Source organism: Xenopus laevis, chromosome 7S (genome assembly GCF_017654675.1).
Source record: "Xenopus laevis strain J_2021 chromosome 7S, Xenopus_laevis_v10.1, whole genome shotgun sequence".
Taxonomy (NCBI): Eukaryota; Metazoa; Chordata; class Amphibia; order Anura; family Pipidae; genus Xenopus; species Xenopus laevis.
This window is the reverse complement of record NC_054384.1, coordinates 19,060,572-19,081,901: the sequence shown is the minus strand read 5'-3', so window position 1 is coordinate 19,081,901 and position 21,330 is coordinate 19,060,572. Positions and strand designations below refer to the sequence as shown.

Genomic DNA, 21,330 nt, shown 5'->3' with positions numbered 1-21,330 from the left:
AGTGCAGTTGGGTGAGGGGCAAAGGACCTCAAGTGGGGTGCTGACATTACTTACAATGGGCGAGGGGGAAGATGTGAGAAAGGTTTCTAATTGTTTTCCTAAACAGAAGAACATTAGAGCAGCCTCTTTCTTTCTCCTGACAACTTCCTTGACTACTTGGTGGTCAGACTGGTGGGAAAATAACCAGCAGGTGGCGCTGTTGTAACAAAATTCATTCATATTATCAGTACATGTATCACTTAATATCTTGGGAAAAAAGAAAATAAATAATGTATGTAAATTGCAAGTTCTTAGAATAGCACATCAATTTTACATTTAAAGGTTTACTTATTCTTTAATAAATCAGTATAGCTTAGAAAAAGTAACATTTCTTTAGTAAAGCTGCTATTTTATCTGGCCTTAAAGTGACTATTCTGTAGCAAGTCGAGATGTGTGTTTGGCAACACAGAGCCATAGTTGTCCTGATTAAATATTATTTCGATATTAATTTTTTTGTTAAGGGGGACACTATAATCCAAATTAATACTATTAGGGCCTGCCATTTTACAACTTAAACCTGTGGCAGGCTCTTCTGCAATGTTTATATCTTGAATGTTTTTCTATACATGTAAATATGGAGGAAATTTTAAACTAAACATTGGCAGGGGTGATCCATGTAGCCTACCTAGCATCCTTTTCCTACTTCTATGTATCAGGGTTTTATATGCTCCATTCATTTATATACCAGCACATAGTGTATTCTGGGTTACAGTACAGGCATTAAGGATTTAAAATTGCGCACCACAAATTGTCCTTTAGTATAGCACTTAAGTTGACAGTTTGAGGGATCTTGCTGAACAGGATCAAGCTATGAACTGATTGGGAATGGCTTCTACCACAACCATTAATATTAGACCACATTTACTTGCAATCTATTGGAGTTTTACCAATGTCACCAATGTGTAGGAGATGCAAATACAGCTGCAGGGGAGCATTTGGACCTTGTATTGACATTGACTTCTCATTTTTCAATCTAACAAATACAAAGAAAAACAGATACTGTTTGCTGTGTTTTATCCTACCTTCCTGCATTATTTAAACAGTACAGAACAACAAAAGAGTAATTAAACACCTTGGTACTCTATCCCATCAGTGTACTAAACACTGGCATTCTGTTGTACATCTAAAAACAATATCCACAGGCACAACAGTGCACCAGTCCTTGGCACTACATGAAAATTGCTCAAACAGAGGCATTTTGTGCTCCAGATCCAGAACAAGCCAGGTCTGTAGTAGTGTATAATAAAAGTAATGCATTTCTGATGACCCAGTTAATAACATGCACTGTCTAGCAGGATAAAAATACACATGATTAAATGCTCTGGTGCAGCACCTGTTATTTCGTGACTGAGCACACATTTTTTAATGTTACCTGCATCATGAGAACATCATTTACTCCAAAGGCCAGTTCAGTGCAGGGTTGACTATTGTGTATAGTAAAAGGCTGTACTGTATGTACCTGTGTATGTTGGCAAACCCCACAGTATTCACAAGGGTGCAACTACATACACATCTAAAAGCCTTCCACATCCAAAAGCACTAATAATAATAATAACAATATTGTTTCAGTATTATATATATATTATATAATATATATATTTTATGATAGAGTGTGTGTATGTTTAGATTTACATGACCTAGAAGTCACTCTTTTCTTGGCCTAAGCCAACCATACAGGCTTGCACTGGTAGCAATAATCAACCAAATGGATTAGCTGCAAATGTTATTCAGCATTTATTGCTTATACAATACAAGCCAGGAGATAATTGCTGATTAAATTTTTTTTTAGCTTCGATGATAAATTGAAATACTACCGTATATCTAAAACAGATAACTTACTGATCCTGGCCTTGGGCTGGGAACCTCTCCTTCGTATCGAGACCATTTACGAGATGAATACTGATATTCCATATAAGGTCCCTCAAACACCTTCTGGATATCAGAAATGCTGTATCGACAAATAGCAGAGGCTTCCATGTTTTTCCTGGGAATAACAGTAATTTAATAATAATTAAATCAATGATAATTCAGTGATATAGCAATATATAAATTATATAATAAATATATATATATATATATATATATATATATATATATATATATATATATATATATATATATATATATATATATATATATATATATATATATATACATACACACACACACACACATATATATTGTAACTGTATTTAGACCCATAACCAATTCTCAGATTTTTACTAACCATCCAGTAAGTATTCACTCCTCATACGATAATATTCTGTAGAATGAATTTTTGCAGCAAAAAATGGACAGGAGGCGATTCGTTTTCCCGAAGTTGCCTCCCGGGGAAACTTCGGGCAACTTCTAAAAACGAAACGCGTCGAGTGCCACTCCGTCGGCTATTTACATTTTAGACGGCAGGAAGGCAGTTCGGGGAGATTAGTCGCCTCGATGAAGAGGCGATTTGTCTGCCCTAAAACTGATAACAAATATGTAAACATATTCTGATTGGTCTGCAGAGCACTTTTCTAAATTTATATTGTGGAGTTTAGATCCCCTTTAACCTGTGTATCGGAATAAAATGCACGTTAGGGAGTGTGTAGGAAGATGGTTTAGATGCCTCCCCCACCAGCCCTCACTAATACAGCATAGAGGAAATGACAGGTCTCTGGGCTTCAAAACAGATGAGAGAGACCTGTGCCCATTCCTGGCGGGATGGCACTCGGATCGATTCGTTTTCCAAAGTCGGCCGAAGTTGCCTCACGAGGAAACTTTGGGCGATATTGGAAAACGAAGCGCTCAGAGTGCCATCCTGCCAGCGATTTAGATTCTAGCCGGCGGGAAGGCAGTTCGGGGAGATTAGTCGCCCCAAGTAAAAAGAGAAAATTTTGCTGCACTCCACATGCCAAATCTTTTTGTTTCCAAAATGTTGAGAGGTATATACTTGTTCTAGGTTCCTATCAAAAACTAAAATGACCATCAAGCTGGAATTTGCTTTTGTGGTGCTGAAATACCATGTAGATATGTATCAAATACAACTTTTTCTCTTTCATTTCCAGGAAGCCTAAATAAAGATCACAGACACAGATTACCATTTTGGATATTGGTAGTTGGGAAAGGACAAGGTGCTCCAGAATAAATTGTAAATGACTCACAGAGTAGAAAAAGTGGTCCAGGTGCTCCAGCCCCAGACCCCCAGCTTTAGGGAGCGGTACAGCAAAGAAGAAAAATAGGGCCGACTGGCACTCAACGGATCCACAGGACCAGAGAGATTAAATTAAAATAATATTTTATTTATAAAAAGTTTAAAAGTATATAAATCTGCATCTCCATCCACCCTACGCGTTTCGCACCCCTACAGGGCGCTTAGTCATGGTAACTAAGCGCATGACTAAGCGCCCTGTAGGGGTTCGAAGCGCGTAGGGTGGATGGAGATGCAGATTTATATACTTTTAAACTTTGTATACATAAAATATTATTTTAATTTAATCTCTCTGGTCCTGTGGATCCGTTGAGTGCCGGTCGGCCCTATTTTTCTTCTTTACCATTTTGGATAGTTTGCACACCAGTGAAAATATTGGGCAGTTATTTAGGAGAGAACTAGGATATGGATAAAGATATGGATAAGGATAAATACAGGACCACACATAGGACAAAGATGAACCTTGGAATGCACCATAGTAACATCTCCTACTCCCTCTATTTTTTTAAAGAAGCTCTGTTTCTCTATTGACTGTATGTACAGTATATTATTCTTCAGGGGCGTGTAGAGATTCCTCTTCTTTTTCAATAACTTAAGACTGGAACCACTCAAGTGTGAGTGGAAATGTGAGGCCCCATAACATTTTGCTTTTAGGAAAACAATGGCATATGACATTAGCTGCAGCATCAAATTATCTCACTTGGCATCAAGCTTTCTGTGCATCTTAAAATGACAGCAACACTAAGAGGCAGATTTATCAAGGGTCGAATTGAAAATTCGAAATTCTAATTTTTTCATGGTCCAAACTGTCAAATTCGACTAGAGAGTTGTTAAAATTAGATTGTAGTTTTTTTAAACATTCGATTTTTATAGATTTATCATACTCTGGCAGTTTATGAATTCGACTATTCACCAACTAAAACCTGCCGAATAGCTGTTTGAGTCAATGGGAGAGGTCCAGGGATCAATTTGGAGCTTTCTTGACTTTCAAAATCGAGTTTTTTAAATTCAAATCAAATTTTTCAGGTCGATTTAATTCACCCGAGTTTTAAAAATTAAATTTTTTAAATAAATTTCGATTGGTGTAATTTTGAATTCATGGGAGTTTAGGGGAGATTTTAAAAACTCGCATGAATTCAAAATTCGACCTTTGATAAATGTGCCTCCCAGATTCAGATCCTTATAATAAAACAGGTGCCAGTTTTTAGGGAATAATATTTCCCACGTGTAAAAATATAAAGATACTTGAAAACAGGAGCACCATGGCCATATAAAAACATGAAGCTGCAAGCAATCATATTTTAAAGTCGGGGTCAACATTACTTTTTATAAAACATGTCACCAAAAAAGTACATATCAGGGTCGACTGGACATTATTGGCCCACTGGGTTACAAACACCGGGGGCCCAGTGTACATGCGTGAAAGGTGGCGTGCAGAGCTGCATATTTTCTTTAGGGGGGCCCGGCAAATTGGGGTCTGGGCCTGTGGGGACCGGGGACCACCGGGTTTCTTCCCTGGAATCCCGCATGCCCAGTCCGATCGTGGTACATATAAAGTAAAACATTCAGGAAAGCCAGTAGAGTGGTATGAAGATACAACAGTATGGGGGACATTCTTTGCTGGGGACTGGAAACCCAACATGTAAAGGAGAAAAAATTGGGACTGGAAACCCAATATGTAAAGGAGAAAAAAATGGGTTAATCAGTGGGGATGCCAATTAGTTAGATGCCCTACCAGTGATTATAATCCCTTAACTCAGTGCTGTCCAACTTCTGTGTTATCGAGGGCCGGAATTGTTGCAATACAGGTGATTAGTCTGAATTTTGAATTTGAGGTTTAAACAATGCAGGGGGCAGTTAATCTCTGTAGTGATACCATTTAAAGGTTACACATGGTAAGCAAACACAGCAGGTAGGCGGGGGCCACACAAGGGGGGGTCGTGGGCCGCCAGTTGGGCAGGCTTGCCTTAACTCATTACGCTGAAAAAACTTGCTGACCCAGAAAACTATTCTAGTGAGCACCACTTGCTGCTTTTAGCAGGATTTCTTTGCAGTTGGTCTGAGCCATGCATGTGTAGCGCAAAGTAAAATCGTAACTTTAAGGATAAAAGCTTAATTTTTGCTCGACTGGGCATGTACACATCCCAGGGACGGAGTAGAAATCATTAGACAGGTAAGAAGAGTATAGCATAGTATTCAGTAGAATATTACCCAGTTGGCATCTGACATAATTAAACTAGGGGGTGCTTAGCAAATTTCCACATACACAGGATTCACGATAACGGGTTTCCGGACAACGGATCCCACAGCTGTACAACCCTAGGAGGGATGCATGTCAAACCAGTGCCTTGATATCATGGATACATTTATTTGCACTTTTGTTCACTGCTCTTAGATGATTTTTTTTTCCCACTCATATTCCCATGCCAACATCACGTTGGCCATTGTTCCTCAAAACTGCCACACCAATCAGCCCAATATCTAAAAATGCAGGTCAGTCTGGGTGTGGGTTGAAAAATAAGCTGGTGAGTGTTCTGTTTTTTTTTTACCTGCTTATCCCTAAAAGTCCTGATCCATAACGTATGGGCAAGTAACAAAGTAATATTGGAGTACTGCACCAGAAGATAAACAAGCTCTGCTTGGATGGAATCTCACAGCTGCTAGAAATTAATGAAATCCAATGATTTGCGACAAATGTATTAATTGCAAGCTGTGTGATTGATGCCTGTGTAAATTCCAAGTATTTCTGATATTAGCAAACAGTCCCATTTCTGTGCCAGATTTTTTCTCCGAGATCTTGGCAGGGTTTCCTCAAATATTTCAGGCTTGCAACAACAGCAAATCTGTGTATCTGCTAACAGTGACAGCCACTATTTCACCTCTTCTGTGCCAGACGACTGCTAGCGAAGTTGCACTTGTAAATACAGACTTCGTCCTCATATGAGGTTTCGTATGATCATATGTTTGCAATTTGGACGAACACTTTGGACAGATATGATTGTGCCCTGGGAATTGGTCATTTCTGCAATGAGAGAATGAATTGCCTCAATCTGTGCTAAAGGGGTTGCTAAAATTTAAATTAATTTTTGTATAATGTTTCTGTTATATTCAGAGACATTTTGCAATTGGTTTTCATTCTTTATGATTTGTGGTTTTTGAGCAGCGCTCCCATTTGCAATTTCAGCAGTCTGGTTGCTATGGTCCAAATTGCCCTAGCGATGGTGATGGCGATGGGCAAATTTGTCCCGTTTCACTTAGCTGTGAAATTCAATTTTGACGCCTGGACAATTCGCCGTCGACAAAATGGGCAACATTTTTTAGACGCCGGCAAATTCGAGGATTTATTTGCCAGCGGCAAAACAGAAAAATTCGCCGCAAATTAGTGCCTGCCGAATAAATTTGCCCATCACTACCTAGCAACCATACATCGATTTGAATGAGACAGAAACAGACCCGGATTTGTGGCAAGGCCAGAAAGGCCTGGGCCTAGGGTGCTAGGACCCAGGCGTCCTAGGGGCGGCAAAAACCGGAATCCGGCCCTGGACAGGAATATGATGGTGAGGGCCTGAACAGAAAGATGAGTAACCAAAAAAGAAATAATGTTTATGGCCAATCTTGCTATAATAATAGCATGGTCCTTTCCGATGCCCTAAATTAAAGCCGGACTGCTGTCTTTGTAGAAAAGTTTGGTCTTCAAATGGGTTGTGTGCACACATATCAGTATGGAAGTCATTCCAAATCTCCTAATGTGTGTTATGCATTGCCAACGCTTCAGTAATTTGCAATACTGCTTATTAGGTATTCTTGCTGGAACTTACATCTCCGTTGTTGCCCTTCCAATACTTCCATCCATACCACATTCTTTCTGTAAACTGGTGCTGGAATGAAGACCTTCTAGGCAAGCGCTAAGAAACACTAGTCTAGGCTCCACATCAGGCAAGCCAGTATCTATTTTGATTCTCTTTAGAAAAACATCTTGCTACATGTTGATAAACGTGGTCAAACAATTCCTTTTTCTGCATCTGGAAAATCCATTTTTATTATGATGGGTTGCACATCTGGACGTCTTAAAGCTGTAAACTATGTGGCATGGTTCCCACTGTGAGGGGAAAATCAAAGTCTGGCAGAAATGTCTGATTTACTGTTCATTTGTAATGTTAATAAGCTTGGTATTATCTCTAAGGGCAAGCAACAAATCGCCTCTTCTTTGGGGTGACAATCTCCCCAAACTGACTTCCCCCTGCCCTCTGCCGGCTAAAATGAATATCGCCTGCGGCATTGCACACATGGCTCTTCGTTTTCCGAAGTCGGCCGAAGTTGCCTCATGAGGAAACTTCGGGCAACTTCGGAAAACGAAGCGCCGCGTGTGAATTTCCGCAGGCAGAGGGCAGGGGGAAGGCAGTTCGGGGAAGATTGTCATTCCGAAGATGAGGCGATTTGTCGCTGGGGCGACTAATCTCCCCGAATCTGCTTGTGTGGACTGACCCTAAAACAAAAAGCAGTAAGGTATATGGATTACTTATACAGTTCCATACTGGAAAACTGTGTTCATCAAGGTCAAACACCTACCTCTGTACTCATAGTCATGCTGGCCACAATCTGACATGGAGTCATGAAGAAAAGCAAAATGTTGTGCCAGAATGTAGTCAAATGCACTACAATTTCTAACTAGGATTTATATTTCAAATACAGGTATGGGATCCATTAACCGGAAACCCGTTGTCCAGAAAGCTCCGAATTAAGGCAAGACCGTCTCCCATAGACTCCATTATAATCAAATCAAAAAGATTTCCCTTTTCTCTGTAATAATAAAACAGCAGCTTGTACTTGATCCCAACTAAGATATAATAAATCCTTATTAGAGGCAAAGCCAGCCTATTTGGGTTTATTTAATGTTTACATGAGACTAGTAGACTTAAAGGATCAGTAACATCAAAATTTTTTTAAAAAAAAATCATTAGTATACATTGAAAAAAAAAACACCAAGACAAATTAACCTTTAAAATCACAAAGTCTTTATTAAGAAATAACTTACCGAAATTCTATAGAAAAGGCGATTGCGATCCATCGTGCGGCGCTCGATTTCTCCTCCCTGCCTTCCTTATAGGAGATAGCCAGGGAGGAGAAATCGAGCGATGCACAATAGATCGTCGCCCTGTCGCCTTTTCTGAAGAGGAGTGGAAGCAGAGTTGATGTTACTGGTCCTTTAAGTCTACTAGAAAATCATGTAAACATTAAATAAACCCAATAGGCTGGTTTTGTTTTCAATAAGGATTAATTATATCTTAGTTGGGATCAAGTACAAGCTACTCTTTTATTATTACAGAGAAAGGGGAAATCTTTTTTAAAAATTCAGATTATTTGATTATATTTGATTTCCGTAATTCGGAGCTTTCTGGACATCAAATCCCATACCTGTATTTGAAATATACATCCTAGTTAGAAATTGTAGTGTATTTGACTACATTCTGGCACACTATTCTGCAAGGAATGACGATCCAAATTACAGAAAGAGCCCTTATCTGGAAAACCCCAGGTCCAGAGCCTTCTGGATAACAGGTCCCATACCTGTATTTGAATCTTCAACAGAGAGCTGGAGGGTGATATTGTTACTACACATAGAGAATGGCTCAGTGAAAGCAAGCAATATGGCAGAAAACAGAGAAAGAATGTAGAACTGTAATAGGAGAAAAAATGGCACCCAATAATATAATAAGTGTCCAACCATTGCACGCACATATTAGAAGTTCTTTTATATTGTTGCTTCTAATTCAGGTGACTGATAATGCTGTTTGCAGCAGATTCCACATCCAATACTTTAATCTTTAATCTATCCTACATCAAACTCTTGCTTCTGATACACGGCTATCTCTTGATACGTTTATCAGCAAAAATACAGAGAAAGAATTCAAACTGATTATACTGTTTTTTCTTATTCTGAATGACAAATACACAATGTTTGCCTGCTTTTCTTGGTCAGAGGTAGAGGAACTTTTTCTCACCATTGCGAGACGAATGCCCCGTAGAAAATGGTTGTATCCCAGGTGCCCAATTCCAGGGTGTAGGCGCTCTGTAAGACTTCGTAAAATGGCATGTAGCAGACGAGTCTTGCCTTTAAAAATGACGTCCATTTTCTCTGTAAGATTTTCTTGCCACCCAGGTCACTCTAAAACATGGAACAAAGAGGGAGACTCAGTTCTCACGATACGGTACAGCAGCTGGCTTTGGGTTAGGCACTAAATTTAAAGTGAAAAATAATATGAAGTAAAAAATATAATTGTAAGCTATTCTTCAATATACATTAAATTAGAAATGTGCGGAAAAAAATCATATAAGAGCCCCAACACATTTGTCCAGGGGCTTAACTACAACCCTACAGCTATAGTCTCACTGGTGGCTAATAAAAGGGCAACCAAGTATGGGAGTTTTACTTTGAAGTAAGTTGCAGGTAAAACGTAGTCCCTGTGCAAAATGTATAATGAAGCAACAGAATTCTTTTTTTTTTAAAGATTTTATTTATTTGGAATTTTAACAAGAAAAAAGGAAAAAAGAGGAGAGAGAAAGGGAGAGAGAAGAGAAGAAAGAGAAGAAGCAGAGTCTCAAGGGTCGGCGAGAGCGGGCAATGTCATAAAGTACATCGTTCAAGCCAAAACAGTTACACTTGTAATACAATACAGATACATATACGTCACATTGTTAAGCTTGGGCTGAAACCCAAGTTCCCCAAATCTCATCAAACTTTTTAGGGCATCCCCTCGTAATGTAAATCAACTTTAGCTTTGAGAGAGAGTCATTGATTAACTGTTTCCAGAAGGTAAGGGTGGGAGCAGACATCGACTTCCACTGCAGCAAGATCGCCTTCTTGGCATAATATAGTGATTGTAAATAGCACAGTCTTTGGTATTTACTCATAGTACCTTCTGTTACAATACCCAGTAGACACGTAAGAGGAGAACAAATGCCCGGGAGATCCAGAGCTGTCGCCAGGTATAGCGTTACAGCACCCCAGAACTGCTGGATCTCTGGGCATTCCCAGAAGACATGAAGATACGTTCCTGTTGCGCTACCGCATTTGGGGCAAACATCCAAGGCATTGGGGAACATCTTAGCCAATCTATATGGGGTATAGTACACTCTATTTAGAAACTTTATTTGGATAAATCTATCCCTCATTGAAATTGCTATATCAGGCACTTGTTTCAGCGCATCCCTCCACATTTCCTCATCCAATTCAGGGATGTCCCTTTCCCACTTGTGTCTAATTTTATCTAAGGGCTTAGTGCCCGCATTCAATAGTAGAGTGTAACACATAGAGAATGGTTTCCGCAGCCCTGCCTTGAGTAGGTACTTCTCTAGCGTTGTTTCCACAGTCAGTAGTGGCCTAATAGGAATTGTGTTAAGAATGCATGCTTAAGTTGTAAGTAGCGGAATAACATGTTGGAAGGGAGATTGTACTCTTGTTTTAGATTCGGGAACGGTTTAAGTTCTCCCCCTGCCACAATATCCCCCAGAACCCTGATACCATAATTGGCCCAACAAACTAACATCGGGACAAGTTGAAATTGGGGTAAATTACTATTGCCCCATAAGGGGGTCCAATGGACCAGGATAAAGGGTCTGTCTTTACCAACTGCAGTGCTTTTTGGTACGCCCGAGCCACAGTTAGCATAGGCAAAAGTAGCGGTATAGTACAGGGACGGCCCCCTATATAGTGACCGAGCCAGACCTTCAAAGGAGCTACTGCCGCTGCCTCTAAAACCACAGCTTGGTTATCCAGTTTTGGATTCAGCCACCAATGTGCAAAGACCAGTTGACTAGCCAGAAAGTACAATTTGAGGTCCGGTAGGGCTAAACCACCTCCTGTTATGGGGGCACAAAGTGTCTTGAATGCTATACGTGGATGCCCCCCGCCCATAGGAAGTTTCTGAGCAGACCCTCTACCCGTTTGAACCATCCTGCTCGTGGAGTTATAGGCGAGTTCTGAAAGGCATAAAGAAATTTCGGTAAGCTAACCATCTTGAAAATATTCACCCTACCGGGCAGGGAGAGTGGGAGCTCTTGCCACGTATCTAGTTTGGCAGAAAGTGCCTTCACTATAGGATCTAAGTTGAGAGCAGTATATTGCTGCAGGTCCCGGTGGATCTCTATTCCCAGATATTTGAAAGTATCAACTACTTGCAAGTTCCCAATTCTCGTGGGGCAATTCCCTGGAAGCGGATCAATAGGAAAAATAACCGATTTACATTCGTTGACCCTAAGTCCGGAAAAGTCGCCAAAAGTGGCTACTGTTTGCAGGAGGGCTGTAAGAGCTTGATTAGGGAAGCAACAGAATTCTTAATTAGGCTTGAGCGAATTTGACCCGTTTTGTTAATGTCGGCGACGCCCATTAAAGTCTATGGCGGCAAAACTTTTTTTACACGCCGCAAATTGTTTTTTTGACGCTCGCCGCCAAACAAGTCTATGGGCATCATTTCCGCGGCGAAACAAGGTGCAAAAATTCACCCATCCCTAATGAATCAGATGCAAGTTGAGTGTAGGACTGACGAGATATGGACTAACGTAGTTGGCCAGCTTAAATATATTGCAATATATGGACAAACAATCCCTGTTTTGTTTAAAGGGTAAGGCAATTTTTAGTAGCTTGTGGCACAAAATGTCTCAATGTCTTAAATATACTGATAATGGGTTGAGTGCAGAGGACTCTTGTATTTGTCTATATGTATTTTGTGGTCACAGCCTCATTGCACCCCCGCCTAAGGGAAGGGGCACACGGGCAGATTCGGGGAGATTTAGTCGTCTGGCTACTAATCGGCTCTTCCTTGGGGCGACAATCTCCCCAAACTGCCTTCCTCCTGCTAAAATGTGATTTCCAAAGTTACCCGCAGTTTCCTCGTGAGGCGACTTCAGAAATCAAAGCTCCGTGAGTGCATTGTGCTGGCGTTTTCTCATTATAGCAGGCGGAATGCAGTTTGGGTTGATTGTGGGCCCGCAGATTAGTCACCAGGCAACTAAATCTCCCCGAATTTGCCCGTGTGCCCGTGCCCTAATGGTTTTAAAAATTAGTGGTGAACACAAATTTCCCTTGTTTGTTATAGTTTATACAGGAGCAGTGACCAGCTCCATGTTGTAGCTCCCACCCTTCCCAGCTATAGTCAGGTGATCCCACTGATGTCTAATAAAAGGGCAGCCAAGTTTGGGAGTTTTACTTTGAAAGCTGCTAGTAAGTTGCAGGTAAAACTTAGTCCCCTTGTAATATATATAATGAAGCAATTGAATTCTTAATGAATCAGATGAAAATTGAGCGTAGGACTGGCCAGATATGGGATGACTTTGACGTAGTTGGCCAGCTTAAATATATTGCAATATATGGACAAACAATCCCTGTTTTGTTTAAAGGGTAAGGCATTTTTTAGTAGCATTATGCACAAAAGGTCTCAATGTCTTAAATATATTGATAATGGGTTGAGTGCATTTGTAAACTACAGAGGAAGCAGACCCTGCGGCTGCAGGGGGACCCAGGAGTTATAGGGGCCTCCACGAGGCCCTAATTAATATACAATTTCAATAAATATTGCTACAACCACTATACATTACTTGCTGTGAGGCCCAGTAATACCTCTGCATTTGTCATAAACGTTTATACATAGAAACCTCTTATGACTGTCCCTGATACACAAATACAGATTAAATGGATCAAACACTTGTCTGCCTCATGCTAAGGCTGAAGCTATGCGTATCTGATCCAGCCACCTGGTATATTAGGGCAATTTTATGCTTGAACACCATAACTGCAATGGTCAATAACTGGCTTATAAAGATAGCCCAGGCAAGGCAGCCTCTGTAACAAAAAAGAAGACATTTTCAAACTTCACGGGCTGTAAAAGCTCTGACTCCTGATAAAATACCTGTTTTAATGTTCCTTCCACTTTATGTATTAATAAAAAATTCAATTTAGCTATTGAAATACAATCGTTTGTCCTTGTGCATACTAAAAGGCATTATGTTGAGACTAAAATATGATTTCACTAGTAACTGTTCTGCTTGCCTAAAAACTAGAGTTTTGGGGCAGTCATGTGAATAGAGAAGCAATTCCTCATCAATAAACTTTTATTATGTATTCTTATTGTACAGCAATAAATGCATCATAACCTTTGTCCATTTATAGAGATTTGATCCGTTCATTACAGGTATTTGCTAAAATAAATCTACAGAGCCCTTTAAGCAGTGTACATATCCCATGTAGAGAAGCTAGAGGTGCTGGGAGTTGTAGTGTGCTATACCTATGCCTCAGTGTACATATCCCTTGTAGAGAAGCTAGAGGTGCTGGGAGTTGTAGTGTGCAATACCTATGCCTCAGTGTATATATCCCATGTAGAGAAGCTAGAGGTGCTGGGAGTTGTAGTGTGCAATACCTATGCCTCAGTATACATATCCCTTGTAGAGAAGCTAGAGGTGCTGGGTAATGTAGTGTGCAAAACCTATGCCTCAGTGTACATATCCCATGTACAGAGGCTAGAGGTGCTGGGAGTTGTAGTGTTCAATACCTATGCCTCAGTGTACATATCCCTCGTAGAGAAGCTAGAGGTGCTGGGTGTTGTAGTATGCAATACTTATTCCTCAGTGTACATATCCCATGAAGAGAAGCTTGAGGTGCTGGGAGTTGTAGTGTCTAATACCTATTCCTCAGTGTACATATCCCATGTAGAGAAGCTTGAGGTGCTGGGAGTTGTAGTTTGCAATACCTATTCCTCAGTGTACATATCCCATGTAGAGAAGCTAGAGGTGCTGGGATTAGTAATGTGCAATTCCTATGCCTCAGTGTATATATCCCTTGTATTGAAACTAGAGGTGCTGGGAGCTATAGTGTACACTCCTTGTATCCTTGCACAGAAGAGCTGAGGCCTAATCAGAACAGCTGCACTCATGCAGAAAGAAAGTCAAAGAAGAAATGGAAGGGGATTTAGCTCACAAAACCATGGCAGCAAGTTCGACTCCTGAATTAGTTACGATGACATTTTACTTTTTTTTTTTTATTTGCAAGGCCCATATCTTAAGAATTTCCAAAGTTTGCCTTTATCAGTATGTTCAGATGACAAGTATGAGACCGGTATTTTTCTTCAAATATACTTTTAGCCGGATTGTTGGCTGAAACATCAGCATTCCTTTATACAAAAACATTCCCCTAATTTGGAATTGTATGTATTAGACAAGAGTGATATTGAGAAAGTCATGTTATCAGGCTGTTAGGAGTGAGGAATGAACGCTGGGTGTGTGTCTGTCCCTCACACTCTCTGCTGATGATTGTCTGGGGAAGTGACAGTTTACAAGGGGGCTCAATCTAAGGCTTAGATGAGATAGTTCAGAGCACTCTTAAAGGAACATAGCTGTCCCATTTTTGGTGATGTGATTTCTAGACTGCACTGAAACAGGCAATGACTTAACTGTTTTTTTTTTGTTTTTTTTTGCACTAGAGTTATCCTCTCCCTCCAGATGGACCCCACCTCCCAGAGGTGCAACTGTGTGCACATTTTTGCCTTGTCCTTCATCCATCATTTTCTCTGATCCGGGTGCAATTATTCTCCCTACACCCCTTGTAGTTAAAGGGATTCTGTCATTTTTATGATGTAATTTATATTTCTAAATTACACTGCACATAATTTAAAATATAATATTTCATTCCTGAACCAGCAAGTGTATTTTTTTAGTTGTAATATTGGTGTGTAGGCAGCCATCTCAGGTCATTTTGCCTGGTCATGTGCTTTCAGAAAGAGCCAGCACTTTAGGTTGGAACTGCTTTCAGACAGGCTCTTGTTTCTCCTACTCAATGTAACTGAATGTGTTGCAGTTGGACCTGGATTTTACTATTAAGTGCTGTTCTTAGATCTACCAGGCAGCTGTTATCTTGTGTCAGGGAGCTGCTATCTGGTTACCTTCCCATTGTTCTTTTGTTATGCTGCTGGGGAGGAAAGGGGGTGATATCACTCCAACTTGCAGTACAGCAGTAAAGCGTGACTGAAGTTTATCAGAGCACAAGTCACATGACTGGGGACAGCTGTGAAACGGACAATATGTCCAGCCTCATGTCAGATTTCAAAATTAAAAAAATCAAGGGTTTCTGCTCCAGTTACCATGACGTTGAGTATATTGTTCAAGTAGATATCAGGTTGATTTAACATGACTGATTATTAGGAGCAGGTTAATCTCCTGTACTGTTATATTTCAAGCAAACTCACACACAATGTTTAGGTTGAAGGGAGCACAAACCACAAGCTGTTGGACCATTTTGGAATGCCTCTCAAGTCAACCTTTTTAATATGTAAGCAAAATTCAAGTATTAATAGGTTTAATAGTTGGGGAGGAACACAAGCATGAAAAAAATATTCCTGGGGTGCCAAATAAGGGCGGTGGCTGCCTATTTAGTAGCTCCTATATGGACTTAAATCCTGCTTAGCTTTACACTTGGTTTTTATACAACCAAAACTTGCCTCAAAGCCTAGAATTCAAAATTAAGTACCTGCTTTTAGGCCACTGGGAGCAACTTCCTAGGTGTTGTTGAGCAACATGTTGCTTGTGAGCCACTGGCTGGTGGTCACTGCCTTAGGCTGTCCAGTTGGTGGTCATTAAAAGAGTTTTCGGCTAATGGCATAAACCAGCATAACGCCAAACCCAGAGCTTAAAGTGATATCCAGCTGCTCCTTTACATGACTCCAGCCAACACGTCAGATCAGGAATCATGTGTGTGTGAGGCTTGTACACCTGCAGATCACATTTTTTAAAGCATTGGACGAATAATTGGAAATGAGCATTCCAAATGAATTCATGTGATTTTTGCACCTTGCATACTTGAGCACTTATTTTTTCCTTTCTATGGGTTTCTGTCGCCTACTACTATACAACTGAACTCAGCCACATCTGGGGCCTACCCCCCCGGGGCCCCCTGCCCCCCCTTTCCTGACCCCCACAGGTCCCTGACCCAGAAGGAAACCCCCTTTGAAAGGAAGGAAGCAGCTCTGTCAGTCGTGAGGAGTGGGATTGGCCCAATCTGACCCTGCCTTAACTGTTCCTTCTCCTAGACATTACACCTTTCCAATGAATTCATTACAATTTACTAGAGAAGCTCTAGAAAAGCATCATTTTGACACACTGACTTGTTGGAAATGCCCAGATTTACATAGCGGCTGCCTCAAATTAGAGTCATGTGCGGATCCAATTTGTTAAACCCGAACCCGACCCACACCTGCATACTTACTCGATTGGACCCTCTACCCGACCCGCAAGTACCTTATCCGCAACCCCAGGGTCGGACTGGGGGGCTTGGGACCCCCGCTGCCGCTCCGGCGTGCTTTATTGGTTAGTGCGCATGTGCCGCACTTATGCGCAGCGCTACCTTTGTGCGCATGCGCAGATCTCCTATTCTACCCGACTCCGACAAAGTGGGGTCACGCCGCCCAACTAAGTAGCGGATCTGGGCCGGCGGGGCCCACAAGAGCCCGGGGCCCACCGGGTTTTTTCCCGGTGTCCCGCCGGCCCAGTCCGACACTGCGCAACCTGATCCATGACCCCTGACCATCAAAAAACAGGAAGTGCTGTCATTGTAAACTGGAAGGGACCACATTGGAAGTAGGCGTTAAGAAGACCCTCGACAGATCCGTGACTCGAAAACCCAGAGAACCGCCGACCCGCATCTATACCCGCTCCCGAAACTTCTACCGGCAACCTGCAGGGTACCGGCCGACCCGCTGCAAAACTCAAATGTCAGGAAGGCTGCAAACAACTCCAAATTGATCCCTGGACCTCTCCCATTGACTCAAACAGCAATTCGGCAGGTATTAGGTGGCTAATAGTCTAATTCTTAAAGGGCCAGAGTATGATAAATTGTGAAAATCAAATTCAAATTTTTTTGATGAAACAGTCCCCTTAAAATAAATGTTCTTATGACCCACAAACTACTGAATGTTGGAAGGATATCTGTAAACGTAGAATGCATCTTCTACCTCCCCAAGCCAGTACTGAATCTTTTCTTCCAACAAGCATTGTTTTCCACTATAAAATATGAAATGTTCATCCAAAAAAAAAAATGTAAAATCAAAACAAGTCTTTGTTACATAGTAAAATTAATAAGTGGCACTTTGCAATATAACGCTTGGTTGTTTTACGGAAAGACATAAAAAGACGGATTGTAAGAAATTTAACCATAAGGCTTTACTGCTGCACAAAGATAATTCATAGGCTCAAAGCATGAAAATATAAGTTTCTGTAATATAAAAGCTGATGTAACATTAACTCAAAGTTGTGTAATAGCGCGTGTGTCTGGGATACTACTGATTTTTTTCTATGTTCTTTTTCATCTCTATTTCTCTCTAAACTTAACATTCTACAAAGTGTCCATATAAGGAACCATTCCCCCATAAACATGCAGGGAACTTAAAAGGGAAAAAGAGAAGAAAAGGAATCTAAAGCACATTTCACAACACACAAAAAATTACAAAATCAGACTGGATTTCATAAGGAGAACTGGATTTCACGGGAGCTGGACAAGGCAGATGGGCAGAAGTCACTGGGCAAATAAGATGGGTGTGATGCAACCTCGCTTTGACTTAATTAGTGGCAAGACAAAGGTTTCTGCCCCAGTTACCATGATGTTAAGTTTTTGTTCAAGTAGATATCAGGTTAGGAGGCACACACCCTAAGAAGCAATTTTGAGGTGCTAATCCACAGGAGGCTCCCCATGTGGTTCTCCAAAGTTGACCTGTACAAAAATAAATTAAATGATTGCACATTCAATTTAGAAAAGCAAAAAGATATTTATTACATCAAAAGAAAAAAAGGTAACAAAGAATACCAAAAAAGTAGTGAGCCCAACGCGTTTTGACCATGGCGGTCTTCCTCAGGGGCACAAAAAAATCGAAAGAAAAGGCAGGATTATATTGCACAAGGCTGGAGTGGAGTAAGAAAGAAGCTTAGTAACTTAAAAAAGACGTTAAAAAGACACATATCCATCAAGTCCAACCTTTTATGCCTCTAAAGAACCTACCTAAGTGCTAGTTGATCTGCAAAAGAAGCAAATTACCCCATCTGAAGCCTCCCTAATTTACCTCAGGCGGGTAAAAAATTCCTTCCTGAAGCCATGGCAATTGGTGGAGTCCCTGGATCAGCTTGTACTAAGAGACATTTTCAAAAACCCTATATTTTCTCACTTGCTAAAAAGCCCTCCAACCCCTTCATGAAGCTTTCTAATGTATCTGCCAGTGAAACCGATTCAGGCAGTGAGTTCCACAACTTCAAAGCTCTCACTTTAAAAATCCTTTCCGAATAATTAGATTCAACCTCTTTTCCTCTAATCAAAATTGATGCCCGTGTGTCAGCTGGAAGGACGTACTGGCAAATAAAGCATTAAGGAGTTTATTGTATGATACCTCCCAACTGTCCTGTTTTCTACGGGAAAGTCCAGATTTTGACAGCTCAGCAGTCCCAGATTTTTATTAAAAAGTCCAGAGTTTCTCTTTGATCTACTGCACTGGTGCCAGAAAAAGATACGTTTCAGAAACTTAATTAATATAAAAGGGTTTTTGGCAGAGCCCAAAAACCTGCACCTGATACATTTGTAACAATTTAAGCTAAGCAAAGAAACAATTGTAACTATTTAAAAGGATAAGCCAGTCTCTTGTGAGAACTAGCTGCTTAAAGGACAACTTCACCTTCATCAGCAAAACAGATATAACACAAAATATTTTGTAAAATGGAAATAGTAATTAGAAATGGTCAAAAACAATTCTCCACTTGTTTTTGTCCCTCTTTCCATTTTTCCATTTGGGAGGTATGTTGTATGGTCTCCTTATATATTTATATATTGTTATGATATTCCCACTTACATGTAGGGATGCACCAAATCCAGAATTCGGTTCGGGATTCGGCAAAGATTCGGCCTTTTTCAGCAGGATTCGGATTCTGCCGAATCCTTCTGCCTGGCCGAACCGAATCCGAATTTGCATATGCAAATTAGGGATGGGGAGGGAAATCACGTGACTTTTCGTCACAAAACAAGGAAGTACATTTTTTTCCCCTTCCCACCCCTAATTTGCATATGCAAATTAGGGTTCGGATTCGGTTCGGTCGAATCTTTCACAAAGGATTCGGGGGTTCGGCCGAATCCAAAATAGTGGATTCGGTGCATCCCTACTTACATGACTCTTCTCATGCACAAACCTGGTAACTGGCATTGTTTGCTACAGCCAAGTTTATTAGTAAAATAAGCAAAAACAATAATAATGAAAATATTATTAAATGTTATAAAGTAACAATATATCCCCTGAGCACTGTTCAATAGAAAGGTGTATATATCAAACATACAAATACATAATACAATTAGGGGCAACTACTCGAGTTAACACCTGTGTGGGCGGGAGCAGGGCTGGGGGACTATGTAGGGTAGTGGGTTTTATTATATGGGGGGGGGGGGTTTGAATTCTCCTTTAAGGTTTGCTTTCAGTAAAACAAGGGTGTCTGAAACCAAGCCATAAAAAGCAGTCCCAGTCCATTATATATCAAGTAGTTAAGCATCTAGTGTTCTCCTGGAAACTACCAAACCAACGAGCAAGTCATTATAACAATTTCCACTGCTTCAGAGTCCAGTTGCAAAGACCTGTACATCACTCGAGTTAACACTTGGCACTGTGCATGGCCATGTTAGCCTTGTGGGCGATTGCTGATGAAGAAAACCCATGCCCCCCACTAATATTTCTATTTGGAACATGGTAGTAAATGTTTCAGCCAAAAACTGGATTTGTATTTTAGAAAGAGTGTCCAGAGGTTTAGTTCTGTTGCTGCTGCTGGCTGACTTTTAATTAAGTTTTGGTGATTTCTTCGCAAGCATAATACACTTATTGCTCCATAGGAAACTATAAATCCTTTTTATAGATCCAGGAAGGAACTACTAACCCTTAAGTCAGGACATTAGTTAGCAAAGTGCACTACTGTCAGATCACTCGTCTCCTTTCTGAGACAGTACCAAATTAATTTACAGCATTGGTCCCCAACCAGTAGCTCATGAGCAACATGTTGTTCTCCAACCCCTTGGATGTTGCTCTCAGGTTCCTCAAAGCAGGTGCTTATTTTTGAATTTCAAGCTTGAAAGCTAATTTTAATTGCATAAAAATGAAGTATAGTGCCAAGTAGAGCCTCTCGTAGGCTGCCAGTCCACATAGGGGTTGCCAATCATAGGCCTTATTTGGCACCCCAAGGAACTTTTTCCTGATTGTGTTGCTCCCCAACTCATTTTACATTTGAATGTGGCTCACGGGTTAAAAAGGTTGGGGACCCCTGATCTACAGCATGGTATCAAACTGGAACAAATACCATACCAAATCCTCTGTTGATCTTTGGAGGGTGCTGGCCTTTATAATTCAATAACAGCTGAAGGTCTTAGGATGGTCATCTGGCTGCAAGCTGATGGAATAAAGTTATGTTAAATTAGATCCAATGTTCTCTCTAATTCCTTCTCGGCTATGTGAGCACATTTTAAACTTGTGTGTGTGCAGTTTTTAAAAACTGTGTGCTCGGGTCACAATTAATACAAATTTTTTTTGGTTTTCACGCAAAATTGTTTGTGCGCACCACAATTTGTCGTTTGCCCCGGCCTCAATCTTTGTGTGTGCACGCACGAGGGACCATTGATGACATTCTTATACCCAAGGCTTACAGCTATTATGAATGTGTTATTATAAATGTGTTTCTTATACAAGGGCCAATGAAACTCCAATGTGCCCCATCCACAGTAAAACTGAACAGTAGCTGCTAGCAAAACTTAAGTGCCCAAAAAAAACACAAAATATGGTCATATTTATGATACATCTGGTTATAAGCTGTTCACATTGTAAGTTCATTGTACTGAAATTGTTGCCTCAAATGTTGTGAAATAAAACAGCAAGAGGAAATGTTCCAATGCCTGATAAGAAATGAAACTCTTAACCATCTGTCTGAACTATAAAGTATTGTGATGGCTTGTAGCAGAACAAGAATAGGATCATTTAGAAAACACGTTGTCTAGCTTTAGAAAATAGCTTTTGTAAATCTGTGCCTTGTTTTTAGACATTAGGCAAACTATT

General features: G+C 40.6%; 1 protein-coding gene across 5 annotated transcripts in view; it reads right to left on the bottom strand.

Moving 5' to 3' along the window:
• Positions 1 to 21,330, bottom strand: part of sema4g.S (semaphorin 4G S homeolog) — a 161,120-nt gene that overhangs the window by 29,051 nt on the left and 110,739 nt on the right. For all 5 annotated transcript variants that reach the window (XM_041570448.1, XM_041570449.1, XM_041570450.1 and 2 more), the window contains 2 exon segments: positions 9,229 to 9,392; positions 1,879 to 2,023 (listed from right to left, as the gene is read on the bottom strand). In XM_041570448.1, coding sequence (XP_041426382.1) covers positions 1,879 to 2,023; positions 9,229 to 9,392 — 309 coding nt within the window.